At 43.0% G+C, this 20,513-nt stretch overlaps 1 protein-coding gene across 2 annotated transcripts in view; it reads right to left on the bottom strand.

The window, feature by feature from the left end:
- Positions 1-5,476: 5,476 nt before the first annotated feature.
- Positions 5,477-20,513, bottom strand: part of khdrbs3 (KH domain containing, RNA binding, signal transduction associated 3) — a 104,418-nt gene continuing 89,381 nt past the window's right edge. Inside the window, exons 8-11 of one of the 2 annotated variants that reach the window (XR_007030806.1) lie at positions 11,651-11,703; positions 9,228-9,367; positions 7,012-7,066; positions 5,477-5,569 (exon numbers count right to left, since the gene is read on the bottom strand). Coding sequence is in view for 1 of the 2 variants with exons in the window: in XM_035635412.2 (XP_035491305.2) it covers positions 9,276-9,367; positions 11,651-11,703 (145 nt within the window). In the remaining variant the exon portion in view is untranslated. Of the gene's footprint in view, positions 5,570-7,011; positions 7,067-9,078; positions 9,368-11,650; positions 11,704-20,513 lie in introns of those variants that run through there. The other variant, XM_035635412.2, reaches the window with a different exon arrangement.

Genomic DNA, 20,513 nt, shown 5'->3' with positions numbered 1-20,513 from the left:
AACTACATTTGCTCCTGTAGCTAGTTGTGTTTGGCATTCTTGCACTGAAACTGTAACAGCTTGCGTAGCAGTATAGCAGCTAGAATGAACCAAGGTCTCACTTGGACTAGTATCGGACAGAAGTACGGACTAGTCAAGGACACAGGACTTCAACATGGACCTGAGCTGGCGTGGACTCCACCAGGGTGACCCAATGTTATCCCGCCATGATTTGACAACGTTGCAAAAAGTTTCTTGGGGTTTCACAGAACATTCAGTGCCACCCTAAATGTTCGGTGGGGTTAAGGTCAGGTGACTGTGGAGGGATGTCCGGGCATTCAGCACTCCTTCTTTGGTCTTCAAGAGGTTCTTGCAAAGCTTTGAGGTTTATTTGGGGCCTGCTATCCTGCTGCAGTATGAAATCTCTCTCCACAAAGATGCAATCCAGAGGGTGCAGCATGTTTCTGAAGAGGGAGTGGTTCTCCTCCTCAGTCAGGGTGTAGTCAGATTGGTGCAGCTCCAGAGTTGGTAAAACATCCCCAGACTTATTCCCACTACAATGTTAGTTTGATACATTGATATCGTTCCCTCTCATGTTAGTCTCCTTACATACAGCCTTCTGTTACAGCCATCAATCTAAAACTTTGTCAGTAAATGGGACTTTTTTTTCTTCTTGTAAAACTGTGAAATGCTGGTATTTTTTTTTAAGCCCACCCCAAGCTTTTGGCCTCATTCCCCCCCCCCCCCCCCCAGAGAAGTGGTTTAGAAACTGCTACTCGTCCTCCGAGACTACCGCAAGATGGCTTTATCTTGACAGTATTTGGCTGATTGGAGCAAATTCTGTGTCTGTGATAAAGTTGCTTTACTATCTCACGGAGAACGAAGTTTGATGCCTCGATCTTCTGACGGTCCAATGAAATTTAGTCTCGCCGATTGTGCTGATCCAGTTTCCGCAACACATTTTTAAGTTCCATTCCCAGCCTCCTTATAAACCTGTACTGTGGCCAGGATTGACACTGTGAAAGCCCCTCTCTCTGACTCCCACTTGGTTGGGATGCCATTTTATATATATATATATATATATATATATATATATATATATATATATACACACACACACACTATTGCAACAGGCTCTACCTGTTTAGTCTCCTCTTTTTTGACCGATCAAAACCAATACAGTGGGGCGTCATATCCTCATTTACTGTACGTTGTAAGCAGCCATTTGGGTCATAACATTTCTACTGTCTCATTATGCCGCTGTTGTTGTGCCTGTGTAAGTGCACTGTACTACCTAGGCCGTACAGCATGAGTTAATAGACCACTATTAAAGCGCCGTGAAGTGTAATCAGACCTTTCCTCTCAAACAGGAGGGCAGCACATTGATTCCTCCCTCCATTATTTACCACGTTCCCGGGCCGACTTAAAGGTGTAGCGGCGGAATAAGGACAATTTAAATGCCAAACATGCTCAGCTTAACGGGAGGCAAATGTCATTTAGAAGGTCAATGTTCAGTGATTGTAAACGGGTCTTAAGGTAAACACTATGCGTGATGGGCCCTTAACTTTTCCTCACAGCGGTGTCTGCAAAATCCTTTTACTCTCGTGTGGCTATTCATATTGAGTTGCAACCTGATAGCATAATTTGTGTGTTATTACATTTTGAGCACTCAGGCTCAAAATTGGCCCCATGTACACTTAAAAGGAATAAACAATTGTTTTAATCTCCCGTTTCTGCTCGAACTGGCGGTTTACACAGAATATTTACGCGGAGAATATTTACTCTCCCTCGCTGCTGCGGCTGCTGCTGCTGCTGCTGTGGGAATGAAAAGCCAGCAATACAGTAGAGGCGGGACAGGGTAATCACCGGGACACGTCGGTTTATTAACCAAGCTGACCAGTGGAGAAGCCAATAAAACTACTGCAGCCTCAGCCTCACACTGGGTTTATTGGGGAAATATAGTGTGTTGCTGCTCTCACCTTAAAAAAATAAAATAAAAAGATATAAAAAGCTGATGATTTGTTTGTGCTGCACTACAAAAACTGACAAGCCCGGGCTCGCCTTTATAGGCCCAGAGACCTGCACAATTCCTTCAAGGATTAGGGTCTCAACAGCCTTTTGGTCTGTGCTGATGAACAAGTGACAATTAGATTATGAAATGTATCGTCTGCAATGGTAAACGTCAGGTGTAATTGATCCAGCGAGGCTGAGAGTGCTCACTCAGCTGGGCCGTTACGATTTTGGGCTTCGGTAATATGACGGCTGCCATTGACCTATTGTCGTTGTTGTTTTTTTATATATCCGAAGATGTATTGATGGCGGGCTGGGAACACGAACAGATGGAGGAACAACTTCAAAGTGCAACGGCCTGAAGGATGGAAGCAGCGAGCGAGAGAGAGAGAGAGAGAGAGAAAAAGCTGGAAGAATAAAGAACAGCAGCATTTACATGAGGGGAGAGATGTATCCAAGGCTGCGGTGGAGGGGAACATACAATATTTAAAAGTTCGGAGACTGAGACAGCCTTTGCAACACAAACTTGTTTGAGCGGTAACTATGATTTCAAGGGCATACCAAGGTAAATAATATCCCTGCAGTGGTGAGGTTTTGAAGTTGGAAAAACATGCCAACTGCCAAAACTCATCATGAGCTTTTCCCCCATCGGAGTTAATGGAACTATATTTAGTCCGGACTTCAACACACACACACACACACACACACACACACACACCAGCCCTCAAGAGCCGGGAGAATGGAATTACCTTCATGATTTGTTTCCCAGCTTGACAAACTGAGGTGAACATATACTGACTTTGAAGCGCAGCATCAAAGGGAGACGGGCGTTGCATTGGAGTCACCGCCGCACAATCACAATATTTCATCAGCACGACTTTATTACTGATGAGGATATCTGCGATCTAAACATGTACTCACTTACAGAGACGGCGACACATGACAGCTCATGAACATTACACGGAAACATACTGTACAATATGCACAATTTGTATTCAGCATATGGTTGACAAAGTATATGCACATATATTTTGCATACATAAGTTTACATACGCATGAACTGTATGTAAAAAAAACAACTTTTGTCTGATAGCTGCTCTTTGCTTTCATTTCTCTTGCGTGCTTTTTCATCTCCCGTTCATTTAAGATTTGAACAAAATACTAATTGCAAAAGGTGATTACATTTCCTATACAAATGAGGAAAAGTTTATTGTCATCAGCATCATCATCATGTCCATTGGTCATCATCACGGTGTCAGAACATTCGCTCTTTCTCCGCCATCACTATTATTTGCCCTTTGTTCCCCCGTGTAATAATCGATTACTTCACAATCGGAGCATCCACTTAGGAAATGACGCACGCTGACCCGTGGCCACCCCCGGAGCCCCCCACTAAAGGAGATGGAGGGACACGTCAGCATTGATCAGTGTGTTTTCATCTCCGTATTGAGATTACAAGCCTCTCCAGTTAATTACAGAACTAAAAGGAACCTGATCGTGACCCTGATGCAAGAGCAACACAAGTTCGCTTCGCATATAAAAACACAATTGCTTTTTAAGAAAAGAAGAAAAGAAACTTTCAGTAAATGAGAGGACAGGTACAATATTGGGCATGTAAAACTGAAAGAAAATATTGAGCTTTAAAGGTGCCAGTAATCGATTATTATAATATTTTTTTAACCTCTGGACTTCCTGTTGCGTTAGGGATATGGGTCCAATAGACTTTTAGGTGTCTGATAAATGTGCGTGACAAATTTCATCCATGTAGGTGAAACCTGGACGAGGGGCTCAATTTTAGCAAATTTGCCATTGTCGCTATTGAGGCATTTTGCCACACCCATGCATAAGATTAATTTCACAAAACGAATGGCACACCTTTCCAGCAAGTCTGCAAATTTCGGGACATTTCATGCACGTTGAGGTAGTGCAAAATGCCTTCAAGTGGGAAGTAGTATGATAATAATAATAAGAAGAAACAGAGCAAATACAATAGGGCCTTCGCCAGCCTAGCTGCCTTTAAGCTAAGATACCAGCTACAAACAGTTTTTGTTTTACTGAATTATTTGATGTTACGAAAATGGGGTAAATCGCCATGATTGACAGCTGAGAATGACGTCAACGTCAGCGCCTCAGGATTTCTCACCTCGCATTTTTGCTCTTTTTTGAGGGAGCAAGTGGAGACATGTCGTCCGTCTTAATTTACATCTTAACTTTCCTCATTTGAAATATCCAAAATGGTTCAAACTTATGCAGATCATAGTGTTATTAACAAAGGGCCTCAGTGGTCACAGTAAGAATATGATTGAGAGAAAAAAAAAATGGGTTTCAGGGCCTAAAGACAATTTCAGATTTTGTTCCAGATTCTCTGAAGCATTTCAAAAAAAACAACACACATCTCCAGTGGTCCCTGTGCACAAAGATCAGGACGCACCCATCTGTATGCGGGTGTCGAAATGAACTTGTCTCCCGGTGTCAGATAGCGACATCCTCCTCTGTATGCATTCTTAATCAAATAAGCCGATGTTGCTTTATCAACTCGGACAAGCTTACTCCAGATAAGCCTGTGGTTTTAAGCCACTTCAGAGGGGGAATCAGCCCCTGGGGGTGATGAGTCCACTCTGGGAGCCCGGGATGCGAGCGCCAGGCTGCCATGTTATTGTCTGAGGCTTGGCCCGAGGCTCCGGAGAGAATCACTCCCTCTAATGGAAAACTATTGTCTGCCACTAAGGACATTGGACTGCGCGGGATACGGATCAGCCCCTATCTGGACTTATGCACAAGACAGAATGAAGCGCTCTATCCGATGGAGGGCTATTTTGGCATTGTAATATCCACAGGAGTCGATTCTGATTAAGCAATACATCTGGAATAGACGTGTCCTCTTGTGTTGCTGAGCGGTGTTTCCCAGCACTTTGGTAACGCATGAAGAAAAAACCAAGAAGCGGCATTAAAGAAGAAAAAGACAGCTACCTTCTAGAGTGTACCGCCCCATATTTTCCCTCCAGCAATGGGACTAAAGATTCAAAGCTGCCATGACAATGCAACAATAAGGCACGTGGTGAATTATTGATTTATTGAAGGAGGATGGGATATAGGGTAATGAACGCAACACAACACAATGGGTTCAGAGGTGTCTTTGCTAGATCTTCAAGATCGGCGTATCTTCATCATTTATTAACTCACCTTCCCCCAAGTAGGCGACAGTTATGTCTAATGTAAGAGGTAGACACATCCTTTTATTTTCGACGAGTCTGATTCAAGAGCGACATGGGGGCTCACTGTCACTTAAGACCCACTCCTGTGCATATGTAAAATGCATACAGAGCCGGTGAAGCTCTGAAGTGAATGTCCCCCGACAGGTCGTCCCAGAGGATGAGGAACTCCATTTGCGTCTTACCCTCCCTTTCACCAGGAAAATGACAGTGCCCCCCCGCCCCCACCCTTTTCTGCATCTCAACAGGTCACTCCGCCCCCCCCCACCCCCCAACCCGCAGGAGTTAACCCCAGTCTAGACTGTGAGAATGTTAAAGTCCAGGCTTGAATGTTTTTTGGAGGACGGCTCTTGTGTGGTTCGCCAAGTCTACGTAGAAAAAAGAAGGAAGAGAAAGAAGAACAATATGAGCTTCAGCAGAAATTTAAAAAAAAAAAATTAAAAAAAGAAGCAAGGTAAAGGAGTGCTAACTGTCCTCTGTCACATTCAGGTTAATTGCCCTTCAAGTTTTATTTCGTGACTAAAGCAATCATGCATTACATGTCTCCACTTACAGTAATACAAGCATGAGGGGTCATTTTCAAACTGCAGCGATGGTCAGGGCCCCACAGTGGCTCTAATGGCACAGAGTGTTCTTTTGCACTAATTGCAGAGGTACACAGTGAGGCAGATAGTCCGGCGGGACAGGAATCCCCCCGAGGGGGAAGAACAGGAGAGCTGAAGGTCGAGGCTCCGAACCAGGGGAGCGGCCGGCGGATTCCAAAAGCGCCAGGAAAAATATCTTCCCCGTTAAACACCTGTCAGGAGACCACATCAAGTCGCCTCAAAGTCACATTAATATTTGATATGTCAAGATAACGCCGTGTCCTCTGTGGAATATTTCGTTTTGTACTCCCCGAGAGTTTTTAAATTGATAGTCAAACAGGTTCGACCAAGATCTGAGAATTTTCCTCTGAGGGTCAACCCTCCCGCCTGGGAGGATTTTCTTATATGATCACACGTCTTTCAATAAATGAATGGAGATTTAAATTGAGCTTGAGACCATTTTACAATCTTTTTCCAAATAATTCGGAAGATTACCTTTCAGCTCAAAAATATTTCTGACCCTCGTTGGACCCGTACTGGAAGTTTTGGTACATTATCTTATTTAAATGTACAAAACCGAAATGCTGAATACATAAAATGCTTTTTTTAATAACCGAAACGACTGTCGGATTAAGTTCACGCCAAAGTGTCTGTGGAGAATTTTACATTATGCCAAGATCCAACATTCAAATATTTTTGACCCCAAGATCCTGTATGTATAAACATGCAAATCATCACAGAGATCGGAGACATAACTCCTTTTATAATTCAACAACTTCAATAATTGGGAGCAGTCTCAAAATTATTATTATTTTTTCTTCCAGATCCAACCTTCAAGCGTCAAATATTTCTCACTCTTATTTTTACCCCATATATTTTGTACATCATCATATTTACGTCCACAAAATCAGCGTTTGTATTGCTGCATTAGTTAAAATCAATAGGCGAGAATGTGCATCTCTTAATAACAACTAAAGAACAACTGTGTATTTCTTGGATGAATCCTCATGGATCCCCAAATTCTACCTTGAAGCCTTTTGACCATTATTTGACCCAAAAGAGTCACTATACCATTATGTCTGCATGCAAAGAGTTATAACACATAATTGTGGGAGTTTAAAAAGAAACTATTTTAACTATTTTTACCTATTTAGTAGATGTTTTTACTCTTATTTGATGGCATAATTCAAGAAGAGAGTAAAAAAATTAAGTGTTAAACAACATACCTTTCGCACCAGTGGGATAACTGGATAGATGGTCTGGTATCGCTGGGACATCAACCTACAAAAGGAATATAAGCAACACCGTAACCATGTGAGTTCGCAACATGAACATGTTTAATATCTATTAAAAGATCAACACATGACAATATTTTATGGTTCAATTATTGAAACAGAGGATATGTTTTATAAAGTCTTAGGATAGAAGTTATTTTACTACACAGTTCCTGGAAATATTACTGCTATTTATCATACCTTTTTTTTGTTACATATGTCTAATTATTCCTAGCTCTGCGTGTAGATTATGGACTTAACAGAGACAGGAAAACATATTACATTAAAGTTTAGAGAGGGTTTATGAGCAACTACGTTAGGGGAGAGGTTAAACTGGGTCAGGTTGTTTACCTTGTGGGACGGAGGTCTTTTTAAACAGCTACTGCCATCCTCTCTCTGCGGAGGTCAGCTGGGGGTCATTTAGAGTCTCTTTAATGGACGGGGCAAATGCAGGCTCTTTAAGCGACTGAGAGAGGGTCACACGACCGGAGGAGAACAGAGAGAGCAAAACAAGAAGAGAGAGCAAACCCACCCAACCTCCCACCCACCCACCCCTTCCCCTGTACTGCACAGAATCAGGACCGGAGGAGGTCGAGAAGGTTTTTGGTGCGGCGTCGGGGGTAAACACTCCCGAAAGTTAATGCGTGTTTACCGATGATGCTCGACTTGATCAGTGTTTGGCCTCACATTGAATTATATGGACAAACACTGTGGATAGAGTTGCAAGAGCGGCGGCGTCGCTACCGCCAAATCCCCCAAATCTCAGTTGGAGAGATTTCCCACAAAAATGCATCACACGGTGTCCAAATACAAATAGGAAAACCACTCTTATCAGATTACCAGGGTCATCCGCAAGGTCACAAACAGACGTCAGACGTTTGCACTGTTTGCAAGTATTTTTGGTAATCTCGCTTTCCACACTGGATTTCATGCTCGAGCATATGATGTTTTGTTTTGTTTTTCACATGTTTAAAATGATGTCCGTCGCTGTTTACACCATGACAGAATGATCCACAACATGTCCAGCTTTTATCATTCAGGGTTTTGTTAGTTTAAATTATAAGTCTTATTTATGAGTCCATAATTATTCTCTCAAACACAAGTGTTTTTCTTTCAAAATGTTTATTCAGCATCGACAAAGAGGAAAATATTAAAGGGCTTACATAAGCTCAAAAATCAATATAGTGGAACAAATCTCTAGATGGAAATGAATTTCTCCAGCGTGTGATTTAGTATCTTCACGTTGATTGTTATGCCTACAAGGTCAAAAAAAGGATCTTGTTTTAAATGAAATTAAAAAATGACATCAAAACTTACTTATTTAGAGCATCTAAAAAAAATTAAATCAAAATCACAAAAATCAAAAAGCTCCTGGACTGTTTTGCAGCTCTGGTTGATGGGTGTACATAATGTATGAGCAGCTATTTATAGATGTATTAAAGTGGATGTTTGGGGGCATAATCATGAACACAACTACACAGGCTTTTCAGAATAAAACAGCCGACAATATCCACAGTTGCACACCATGCTTCTATAAGCCCTTTAACACTAAGGAACTATTATTTTTACAAAAAAAAATGAGGGAACAGCAATACAATATGTATACAGCATGTGTGACGTTTGTCTTCTTCAGTTTTTGTCAATGTTCAATTTACAAAGGGACACAATTTCACCAATTACCCCCCTCAGAAAGAAATATGTACTGTACTGCACTTTCCCTAGAACTAAGCTACTACATTTTTAAAGTGATCGACCCACGCCGTCCAAGGTTTTAAAGAATAGAGGGGGATGGATTCAGTTGCGCTGGAGGCTGAGTCGAGACATTGTATCAAACGGCTTCTAGTGATTGACTAATCATTACCGAGTAAAATAGCTTGATACAATGTCATTCTTCACATCGCGAAACTTAATGTACTATGGAGTCGTTCTTAATCTCGACGCCCAGTTGATTTTTCCTGGAGGAAAGGATAGATTACCTTAATTGCTCTACACATTTTACCCAGAGGGAGTATGTTTTTAAAATCAGAGGGGTTTTTTTGGGGGGAGGGGGGGGGCAGTTTGACTAATTCATTGTCTTGAATCTCAGTGTGTCATTTGTTTTTCATTTTTTTTGTGCAGTTTAGTTTTCAATTCTAAAAAGGTGGGAGCGTCCATAAAAAATCCATTACTTGGGTTGAAACAGCCATGGGGACTCAGGTGCGGGTTGTATAAACAGTTCAATATCTGGAGTACGGCTGGTCTCTGTACACTCCCTTGGTGGTTCGTGCCGCCGGTGCCTTGCCGCGATTGTTTGCCCACTCTTCCTGACCTGATTAAGGAGAACACAAAAGCAAACAGATGGAGAGTGATCACGGGGACGTCAAGACTTAAATCATTCATTCGCAAGCAACAGCGGAAAAAAGCGTTGTCTTTCAGGCTCTATGCAAATGTGCAAGTGAAGACGATGCGGCAGACAGTTGTGTCTGCGCACGTTGAGGTGTCTGGTATAAATCGACGCGCCTCGCGGTGACAAAAGAGCCGCCGCAATACTCGAACACAAACGGGCGACTCGCAGCGAGGGGACTGCCCTTCACCTGGGAAGATGCATCTCAGATAATTGAAAGACAGGATCAAATAGCTACTTGAAAAGGATCCATTTAGTAGCTCCCAGCAGAAAAGGTCACAATTACCATTAGCCCAAATCAGCTCCTGCTCACCCCCCTGCTACTGTCAATGTGAGAGTGCCAGTATCGATGGCACCCTTTGCCTGATCTCCAGCCAGTGCCGAGACTTCCCCAGAGCTGAGGCCCACAAAGGGTTTACATGTACAGGCTCTCTCTGTTGGCAGCACACAGCCAATACCCCTTAATTAAACCTGTCACCCTTTCACTGGCAGTCACTTTGAAGAAACGGATCAAGGTAACCTTGTGTTTCTGGAGCAAGGATGAGCATCAGCGCTATTTATCTGTTCCGTTTGAACCGTCGCCTTCTCTCTGCGTGACCCAGCGCGGGCTGCAGGTTTCATTTCGTGTGCCCGCCTTACGCGTCACTCTAATGAGCCGAAGGTGCTAAAGTTCCTTCCACTCGTGCGGCCACTAAAAGTTGGGGGAAGTTTTTAGAAAAGTTGTGACTCGCTCCCCCCCCATTCAAATCTCTAAAGCACGAAAGTAGCACACACACTGTAGAGTAAGTCTCCAATAAGTGCAATGATGCAGAGGACAGCCGTTTGCAATGAGAACTCATATTTCCATTTTACAATGTCTAAGAACAAAATCCCAGCAGCCATGTTCATTCTACACTTGACATGAATAATGTGCAACATACACGTCTTTACAACGCAGAAATTTAGCATTTTAGAAATTTAAATAAGAACTTATCATGTTATCTGCTCGCTTTAAAACATTTGCACAAAATACATAATACATGTAAGATTAGAGCTGAATTAAATCTTCAAGGCTGAGGCTGGGCGCAGAAGACACAAGGACACAAATAAGTTTGACTTACAACACTGTTACAACATAGTTACAACACTGTATTCTTATATTTGCAACCGCATTGGAAGAATGGAGTATGTTCTACAGAATTAACTGGTACACAACAGAACCGGAGTCTAAATATCTGCTATGCAGATGACATCATTTTGGTTTAAAGACGATACATTTCAAAATACATTTCAGATTTTTCAGCTCTGTCATCAACTGGGAGACGGTTAAATTGTTGTCAGTGGTCCAACATGACTGGAGGACGACTCTCAGTTTGACAAGTTTGTTTTGTCAAGTTCTGGCCTTTACTTTGTCCAGTACCAGTATCAAACCTGGGTTGTTATCAAGGATTCGGCACGAGTCAGTCGTGTATACACACTCACTATTAGCAAATAAATCAACCGTCAGCTGTGCAGTAGCATGGCCTACTGTACTGCGCTGGACATTAGCTCTACTGTCATTTGAGTGCTGTGGCAGAAATGACCTTGGCCCACTTTATTACTGTATCTGACTGTAAGCTTATGCAGTACTGTTGCACAGCAGCTCAGTGCCGTTAAAGCTGAGTGAACTTTGTGGCAGCTGGACAGTGAATAGCCTTCAAACTGGAAACCAGTTATTTAAAATAGGGCCTCACACACACAGCTGTTAGCTAAAGCTAAAGTCACACTGACAAAAATTACTCACTAAGCACCATAAAGATGATATTCAGAAAACAAAACAGCAGAAATAGTGTTTTATTACAGTAATTAGTTTCACACTTCATTTCATTTAGCTGTTAGATGTCATCGTCTGTCTCTTGAAGGCCTTTCACACAACTGTATGTTTGATAACAAATATACATGTACATTTGTACATAGAAATCCAACTTTCATAGTTCAAGAGAGCCAGTGGAACTCCGAAGCTGTTACAGCTCCGTTGTCAGTATCACGAAGAAGTAAAAGCTCTAATTTGTGAATTAATCAAAGGTTCATTGTGGACTGTTTCAATTTGAATGTGTATATGACTTCATACAATTACCCTGGTGCTATGGCAACTGATATGAAGCCAGCAGGGCGAAGTCAGGAACTAGACATTTGATATTGTTCTGACAACTAAAGATTTATTGGACAAAAGAAATGTCTGCGACTCACCATATGAATCATATGATTCCCCACTGTGTCCGTATTCATAGTAGTCATCAGAGCTGTAGACAGATGTGAACAAAAGAGTTTTCATGAAATGAGAGAAACATAATACACTCTGCATCAAACAAATTGCAGTCATCAGCAAATGGAAAGCAACAAATGGAATCCAACTTATTTTCTCTATCGTTGTAGAACAAAGTCACATTCAACACGATGCAATCACACATCACATATACAATAATTTATGCAATGGTAATAAAGAAATATACCAAATATTTTTTAAGATATAATGAAAAGAAAAGTAAAAAAAAAAGAGGCAGCTTTCAATCACTCAAAAGTTTTGCCACATTTGTGGTTCTACAAGACAATTTCGTCTGCCATAGATCTGCACCAGCATCCAGTTTCATATCGCTGCATATGGAGATCTATGAGCGGTGGCAACTTTAATGAAAAATAAAAAGACGGGGATGCGAGTTGCATAGCCGTTCATTCCTTGCTTATTTTTTTTATTTTTTCCCCCAGTCACCGGTGAGACGCTGACAGAACAATCCTGCATCAGTATCATTCAGCAACAGCGCTATCATTCAAGAGAGGCAATTCATCATAAGGCTGCCACTGAGCCGACACCAGCCGTCACAGCCGGGTCCTCTCCTCCTGCCTGTCAGTCTGTCAGCGACAGCAGCACCTTTCTGCTCTCTGGATCAGAGAGCCGAAGGCGCCGTCCAGAGCCCCAACACATCACACCGACGCCGGCCGACTGCTGAGGGTCAAAGAGGTGACAGTAATGACACACCGGTGTCGGAGTAACGAATTACATTTTTCTGGTGCTACAGTAATGGGGTAGCTTTTTGCGGTGTGATCGGTGTGAAAGGCCAAAGTGAGCTCCAAGAGTCATGGTCGAGTCACTCCTGCTGCTTTATCAGATTACACCGGTTTGCAGCTCTCCATGAAATCAGTTCCTACAAACTTAGCTCTGGGCAGTTCTGTAGCTATACCTCAAGATAAGTAGCTGGAGTGTATTGGAAAAAGTTCAAGTTATTTTTTATATTCAGATTCAGAAAATTGTTTATATTCTGCGAAATTCTGATGGCTCTCTGTGTTTCCTCCTTTAGTTTCCATAAAATGGCATCATATATTTGTATGAGGGTACAGTAGGCTGACTTAATGGTTTAGTGATTATAACGCACATTCCATTTGTTGTATTAATTTCCAATTTGTCCCATTGGGAAGGCTCCTTCAAACGCCGCCCAAAAAAATTCTGTCTTCCTTTCCAGAGTAACAAAAGATCCAACTGTCGATGTCTTAAGCAGAAGTATTTATTACAGGAGCTCAATATTGAGGGGATATCCGGTTGGTACAAAGATCAAAAAAGTGTAAGTGCATGATGTCCCAAAAAAACCCTCCCCGTTCCCAGTCAGCGTGGTGTATTTAACTATCAGAATCCTGTGGTCATTAAACAGATAGAATGGCTCCTTAGAATCAGGATGTTTAGACTATAATCTAATACTTATAGACATAGTCCTGACCTGCCAAAGACAAGATGACCTCGCGCAGTGCACCAAGCACAGTCTCTTACACAAGAGAGTAGAAAATTCTACGTCACCAACGAGTGGATGCCTCTCTGGCCAAACTATCCCAGGAATCATTGTGCAATTGGTGACAAAGCTTACAAGCTCCCCATGTGGACTGCATTAAGAGAAGCGTCTCAAAGAAGCTAACGATGCCACTCCCTCATGGGCGGGACAAGCTGGGGAAGCAACTGGGAAATCCGCGTGGACCAGACCGTCTCATTTCAGTTCAGCCTTTGCGGTCAACTGAATTGAGACAAAGCAGTCAGCAGTTCTCAAAACACTAAAACAAAAATAATTGCTCCGCAATACTTTAAGGCATCACAAGCAAAACGGTGTTCACCTCCTAAGTATTGGAAGTGAGTGAAAGCAAAAATGTCAACAACACAAACACATCCTGAGCAACACAACTGTAAAAATATTCTGCCTAGCTCGACATCACCAAAGGTAAATGAAGACATTTGCTCTCCTGTAATTTGATGCCTACTTTGGCAGCCTCCCCTCGCACAGCCTCTCAACAGCGGGAGCCTGACAAACTGATTGGGTTTATTGTTTTTTGCAACATGTTCTTGCTAAGGACGAACAGAACAACATGACCAATTGAGGACAGTGGGAGGGATCATTTTAAGGGCGCTATAGAGGCTCAATGAGACATGAGACAGCCCCCTAAAGAGGTTTTCGCCTGAAGTCAGGCTTAGCATAAATTTTGCACAGTCCATAATTCAGCTACAAACAATGCCAAGCCAGCGGGAGCAAACAAGGCCCCCCCCCCCCCTGTGCTAATGCAGTGTCTCTCTCCAAGAAGCGAGGCCAGCTGCTATTGCTCTGAGCGCAAGTTTTCCAGTCAGCCCCCGTGGCTGAGGTGCCACCATGCATCTGCCACGGATGTGAAGTCACTGGAATATCCTTGACACCCTTCATTGGCCGACAGAGCCAGCGAGAGAGGGGAGGAGAGAGGGAGACAGAGATACATGTGACAAGTGAAGGCATGTTTCGGCTCGTCATGTTGTGCACTCCGAGACAAGAGCTGACAGAGTAATAAATAATTAGATTTCACACTATGCTAAAAGGCAGGGGGGAGTATTCCTGAGAGGTCGCCTTTGAAATAAACATCCGTTTTTGTGAATGTCAGAAAATCAATTTGCCGCAAATCTCAGGTGCTTGTAGACATATTGTGAAGTATGTGAAATACTGGATTATCTTGAGCTCTCCTTGTACAGCTCTGTGTCATAACCAATAATGGAAAACATCCAGATAATACAAACCACGGTACAGCTTTGCTAAAATCATGTCAGAGGCTTGCTCACATGCTGTAGGCTTTTCGCATTATTTATTTCCACTATGTTTATTTCACACAAAAATATAGAAAACTGGGAGCCTAAGTTCTTGGAAAAAACAAACACATTTCCTCACTTAACCTTTCAAGTGTCTCTGTTGCTAAAGGCAGAAAAGGCCCAATAATAGTAGACCACTGTGCGGAAAGCTTCCAGCGCAGACCTGGGTAACAAAAGCTGTTAGGCGCCTCTACTTTGGGAGGTGACATTTTATCAATAATGCTACACAACGTCCCTGCGTAGTTACTTTCTCATCTCAGTTACAGAGACCGGTGGGTGTTGCGATGCATCCCGAAGGTCAAGGATTCTGGTAAAATTCTACTTTGTGGCCAAAGGTTCGCCAGCATCGGACATCAGTCAGGTTACTGTGGGGTATACCTATGGAATTTAAGCATTCTAAACTAATATTTGGCAATCCAAGTAGAAGAGCAGCTGCTTACCTCATATTTTGTTAGCAAGACTAAAATTATCACCATCTAACATCCAGTGAATTTAGGTGGACCATTGGTAAATGCTATTTTTTCCACACAATGTGAAATGGATAAATATTGGTTCAAGTTTGTTTTAATGTAGGCGACCAAACCATCTTGACAAAAAGCATAAGGATGTTAAGTGACTGAGCAATTTAGCTGTATGATTTAGCCTAACATTAGTTTCATACATGAAGTATACGTTTCCCCCAACAAACTATTAGAGGATCAATGGTAATGTTTTATAGCGAGATATCACATATATGATAACAACAAGTAAGCATGACAACGGACCTATGGACCTCTAACCAGATGGAGGGATTGATGACCATCACGGCACACTTTATATATATCTGAAGATTGGCAATTACATTCATTCGTGTTGGAAATAGAATTGTTGGAGGTGAGCGATTCAGCTGCCAGCACTGTAGAGTGACTCTGTGAGGTGATGAAGGACTTTGAGATACCTTCCGATCTAATAGGCTAATATGGTGCTGTAGCTCAACTACTATCTTAAGACCTATCCCGGGGTAATGTACAGGCTGTATGATGTGCGGGGCATGCGTTGCATTTGCTGTTGCTGACATTTTTTTGCCAAAGTGCCAAAACCACAGCAGCTCTTACTGACAAAGAAAAGCATCGATGGCTGAACAAAAACTCATCCAAGATGTCTCCACACGTTGGAACTCAATTGACCTCATGCTGGAGCGCCTGCTGGAAGAGAGGTGGCTGGTTACCGCTGTGTCTTCAGACCACAGTGCCACCCTACTGTCTGACCGAGATTTAGATCTCACGACCGGCGAGCGGAGACAATGGAGGACAGCGGAGGACATCGTCTCGGTATTGAAGCCTGTGATCACTCCCACTGAGCTATTCCTCGCAGGATGTGAATGCATCTCTGCCTGCCGTGCTGCCCAAGCTAATAAATAGGAAGAGACGCCAGTTGTTGCTGCATGAGGATGACAGCACGACAGTGAAAGCGCTGAAAAGGAACATTACAGAAGAAATCGACAAGAAGTGGCAGCTCACAGGGAGATTTCGAGACCAGACTGCACATCCAAGCCGCAGCGCTAGACACACTTTTCAAGAGCTTGACGTTCCCGGACGCAGAGAAACGGGAGGAGGCCTACTTGACGGTGTCGGATCTCGCTTAGAGTTTATCTCCAGCAGAAGCTGCTCAGGGAGAGAGAGCGAGAGAGGACCATGACAGCAGTGCAGAGGAAAGTGAGCCTGCACCAAGGAAGAAAAAGATAGGAAAAGCAACGGGTGACATCCACGCTGATGGCTACTCATGAAGAACAGTAGGCAGAAGGAGAGCATAGATGACATCCAAACATACTTGGAGGACCGAACATGGTACATACAGGTCCACTGACAAGGAGGGGGACAAAAAAATGAGGACTCGCTTTCCTTAGCTTGCCAGAGCGGTTTCAGCATGTGCAATCAAACCTACAAAAAAAGCATGTGTTTTATGAAACAAAAAATGTATCTGATTCCTTGCTACTTCTCCATAGTAATTTTTGACATTTCTCATTTGATTTTTCCTTAAAGGAATGTTTTTAATTGAACGCTTTTGAGTAATAATATTGGTGGTACACATTTAGAAGTAAATAAAACTAAAAACTGTCTTGAACCGATGACTAATGGTTGACTAGGAAATCAAAGTCAGGGGCAGCCCTTACTGTGTTATCATGCAGATGAAACATTAAGGTACGTTGTCTTGTCACTGTTGCAAATTCCAGGTTATTTCAAAGTAAAAAGTACATCAGCACATCAGCAATTTAAGGTGCTATTAGATATAGGCATCAGGAGAAAAAAGAAGCTCTGCGAACACTTATCGTTTATCATCTTTGAACCCAGATCACAGCTTCACCCAGTCAGAAGTGTACAGCTGGCCACATTAAAACATTCCCAAAGCTTTAGGGACTATCTCCCTGTCATAGGTGTGAAAGTTCTTTGACTTTCTAAATAGGTCAGCTTTTGATTTGACATTCATTAGCAGAAGGCGCCCGCTGCTTTGCGTCTCCCTCAACTTCACTGGCCAAGAAGAAAGAGAGATAAAGAAGCAGAAAAAAATCCATCTGTCTAAAGCGACAGCCGGGACCATGTGAGGCAAACACAACACCTATTAGATAAGTGTGTCTCTTTCATCAGGCATCTGACTCCGGGCCTCCTTTTCCACAGGTAAAGACCCAACCTCTCTAACACATCTGTCATCTCTGTAAAAGCTTTGTCTTAGGCACTGATGTTGCCGTTCCTGGGCATCGCGGAACAGATGGCCGTGTTAAATCTGAATGATGTAGTACACGTCCCCAGCGGTCTTTGTTTTCTTACGTCGCCATCACTCTTCCCGTCCTCTGTGATAAATTTGAACAAATCTGGTAGGGCATTACGGAGGTCTGCGGAGGTAACACAAGCGCTGGTGTGATGTGGAGAGAGGCTGCTTTTTTCTCCTGTTAGCTCATTTCTTGCATATTGCTCACTTAAACTGATCATGACTGCAAAGCCTTCCGCGAAAAAATACTTCCGTGATGCGTCTCGTGTAATCATGTTTTCCATTCATTCTTGACGCAATGTTGGAAAGGTAAAATGCTGACGGAAAAAAAGACCCACACTGAAAGCTCTGATTATACTGGCTCAGTTGTGATTTCCACAGATAACAATACAATGAAAGTGGATGGGGGGAAAAAAGAAAAAGAAAAGCAGCACTGCCTTTTTTTTCTCACCATTTAGTATGAAATGAGGCTCACATAATTTCAAATGGAAACCCTTCTTATGCCTACAATGGTGATTGCTCAATGTGGTGGCTGATTGCAAAGCTATCTCCACTGCTGACCTCCTGCTGAAAAGTCACAAAGAGGGACACAATGGCCTGCGGCACAGATTTGATTTTATAAATGGGTCTTATCTCTGGTTTTGAGCGGAACCATATATGCTTCTTTCTTGCCATTTTGTGGGGGAAAAAAACATAAACTCATCCTTCAGGGAAACTCCTCTTCAAGTCAAGTCAGTGTCCAGCTTTCTTTACATCCTCCCTCTCAAGACATGCATGTGTTGCAAAATTTTGACCATCTGAAATCTGTAAAAGGCCTTTGTTATGTCTTATTGAAAGCACATTAAATTAACAATATGCCACTCCTTGTCTCGGGACAGAGATTGCAGTGTGAATCCCGCCCTCCGTCCCATCGAGATCGTCTCATTCGTACCACAGCACCTGTCTCTCATCTTGAAAAGCTATCCACCTTGAAAGCAGCAACTAGATACCGTGCATTTGTGAAGCTAATGCAGGTCTTTCAGGAGCAGACAGCAATACAGCCAATCTGTGCTATGAAATAAAAAAACAGAATGCATTGCACTTAATGGATAATTTCTGCCTTGGGGCTCTGACACAACAGGCCTCAAGGCCTCAAAGTAGCCTCTCTGATAAATTCCAACCGTCCAAACAATTGAACACAACAGAGGCTATAACGAAATGCAAACACGAATGTACGATCTGGGCCAGTGCGAGTGGACAGAAGTCACTACTCTGAATTTGTAACAAAAAAATATAAAAATAAAAACATTACATAACACAAACAAAACTTGCCAAACATTTTACACCCTACAGTGAATCTATTGCAAATGGTCAGCTTATCTGCTCAGAAAACACAGTTCTTACTTGGCTTTGGTCTGCCGTTGTCACTTCCTGGTCCTTTTGTAAAAGTAAAAGAAAAGCAAGACTAGACTTAACAAGACTGAACAACCAGTCAGAAGGCTCTTTCACCTAACTCGATCAAGGTCAAGGGCACCAGGGGTTCTGGACATGCTGCAAAATAGATTGGATTGCCATGAAATGTTCTACAGACATTCGTGGTTCCCAGAGGATGACTCGTACTGACTTTGGTGATCCCCTGATCAAGGCTCTCAGTGTCACTGTGAGCTGTCTGGTTTCACTGTAGGCAGATCAGTCCTGCCTTCTACTGTGGGTGGGAAAATGAAATCATACCAAGTGAGAACAATGCTATTTTTTCTTCCTGCACAATCCCGCATTCAAGCTACTAGAAAACTATTTATGTGAGTAAATTTGTCAAATCTATTCAGATTCATCAGTCAGCCTGGTAGACTGTTTGGTTGGCGATTGTCCTCTCAACTGATCAGCTGCCGACAGACACAGACGGAGGTGCATCTGATGACGGTGACGGATGAACGGAGGTTGGAAATGGAAGTGGGAGTTAAGTAAGTCTGGCTTTGAACAGTGGATTCATAAAAATATACAGACACAACACTTACTGACTTCCAGAACTGTCGGCAACTTTCAAGTGCAAAGGCATTGCCTCACCATTTCTGACTATACTGTTGCTGTTAAGCTGCTTCAATGACCACTTATCATGGCAACACCATACATACGAAATGGTATATCTATCCTTACTTCTGTATTCACAGGCCCCTGCACTCCTTTTGCTGAAGAACCCATGATTCATTGCCGTAATGACCACATTTTACAGCTGTGAGCTGGATACTGGTTGCTATTTTGTAGTATCCCTTTGTATTACAAAAATAAGCAGACAGCTACAAGCACACTTAACTTAGGATTTGTAATTTGTTAGTCACCTCCCTGTGTGTTCCTGTCTGAATGTGTATTTAGAAAGATTCTACGTTGACCAAACTGTCCAGGGCATGGTTTGATGTCTTGCTTTTCAGTGTTTGATCGGCCCCTGTAGATATATTCTAGACATTTTGAAGTATTTGGCTGTGTAAAAAATAACCCCTGAAGTAAATCACTGAAGAATACCAACTGGAGGTTTGTGTGCATGCTGGTGTTGATGCCTGCTTGTGTCGTTTAGGGGCTCTTTTGAGCGATCGATTCTTAGGTGCTACACCATGAAACTTAAAAAAATCCAGCCACTCTCCTTCCCTGTTCTCCTCTGTGCCCATCTCCTGTACTGAAATTTACAGCTGTTCCTTGGGGATGTCTCTGCCCTTAAAAACACTGTCACATAGCTATCCTTGTACCCACGGGCCTCCGGGATCTGGCCTGCGACGCAAAGCGTACCAAAGCAAGGTGCAAGGGAAGGTGGGAGGTGTCAGCAGCCGGCAGCCTCTGAGGTGTCAAGTATGAAATAATGCTTTGATTGCACCCGAGCCGCAAGAGACGACCTCGCCGCGACCTCGCCAAATGTCCAGCCAGGGCTGTGCCACAGCTGTCATCCCGCTCATTTCCCTACAGAGACGTCACCTTCTCACTTGCTAATGAAATTAAAGACGCACTCCACTGAAGCACCGTCCTCAGGCATCCTTGACCTTAGTACTTGATTGGTACCTATCCGCTGTAGCTTTCCATAGCTCCGACATGAAGCCCTCTTGCGGCCTCTCCAAAGAAAAATCACAGTGCTCCGAGTTGTACAAACAACAAGTTGTAAGAGGAGGCTGTGATCTGGGAGAAGGCAGACCGACTGCCATGGCTGTCATGCCGAGGCGGCATTCCACAGGGTTCCCACCAGGCGTCAGCTCCCTTCTG

This window comes from Scophthalmus maximus, chromosome 5 (assembly GCF_022379125.1).
Source record: "Scophthalmus maximus strain ysfricsl-2021 chromosome 5, ASM2237912v1, whole genome shotgun sequence".
NCBI lineage: Eukaryota > Metazoa > Chordata > Actinopteri > Pleuronectiformes > Scophthalmidae > Scophthalmus > Scophthalmus maximus.
Note: the sequence above shows the minus strand (reverse complement) of the source record. Positions and strands in the feature narration are given on the sequence as shown.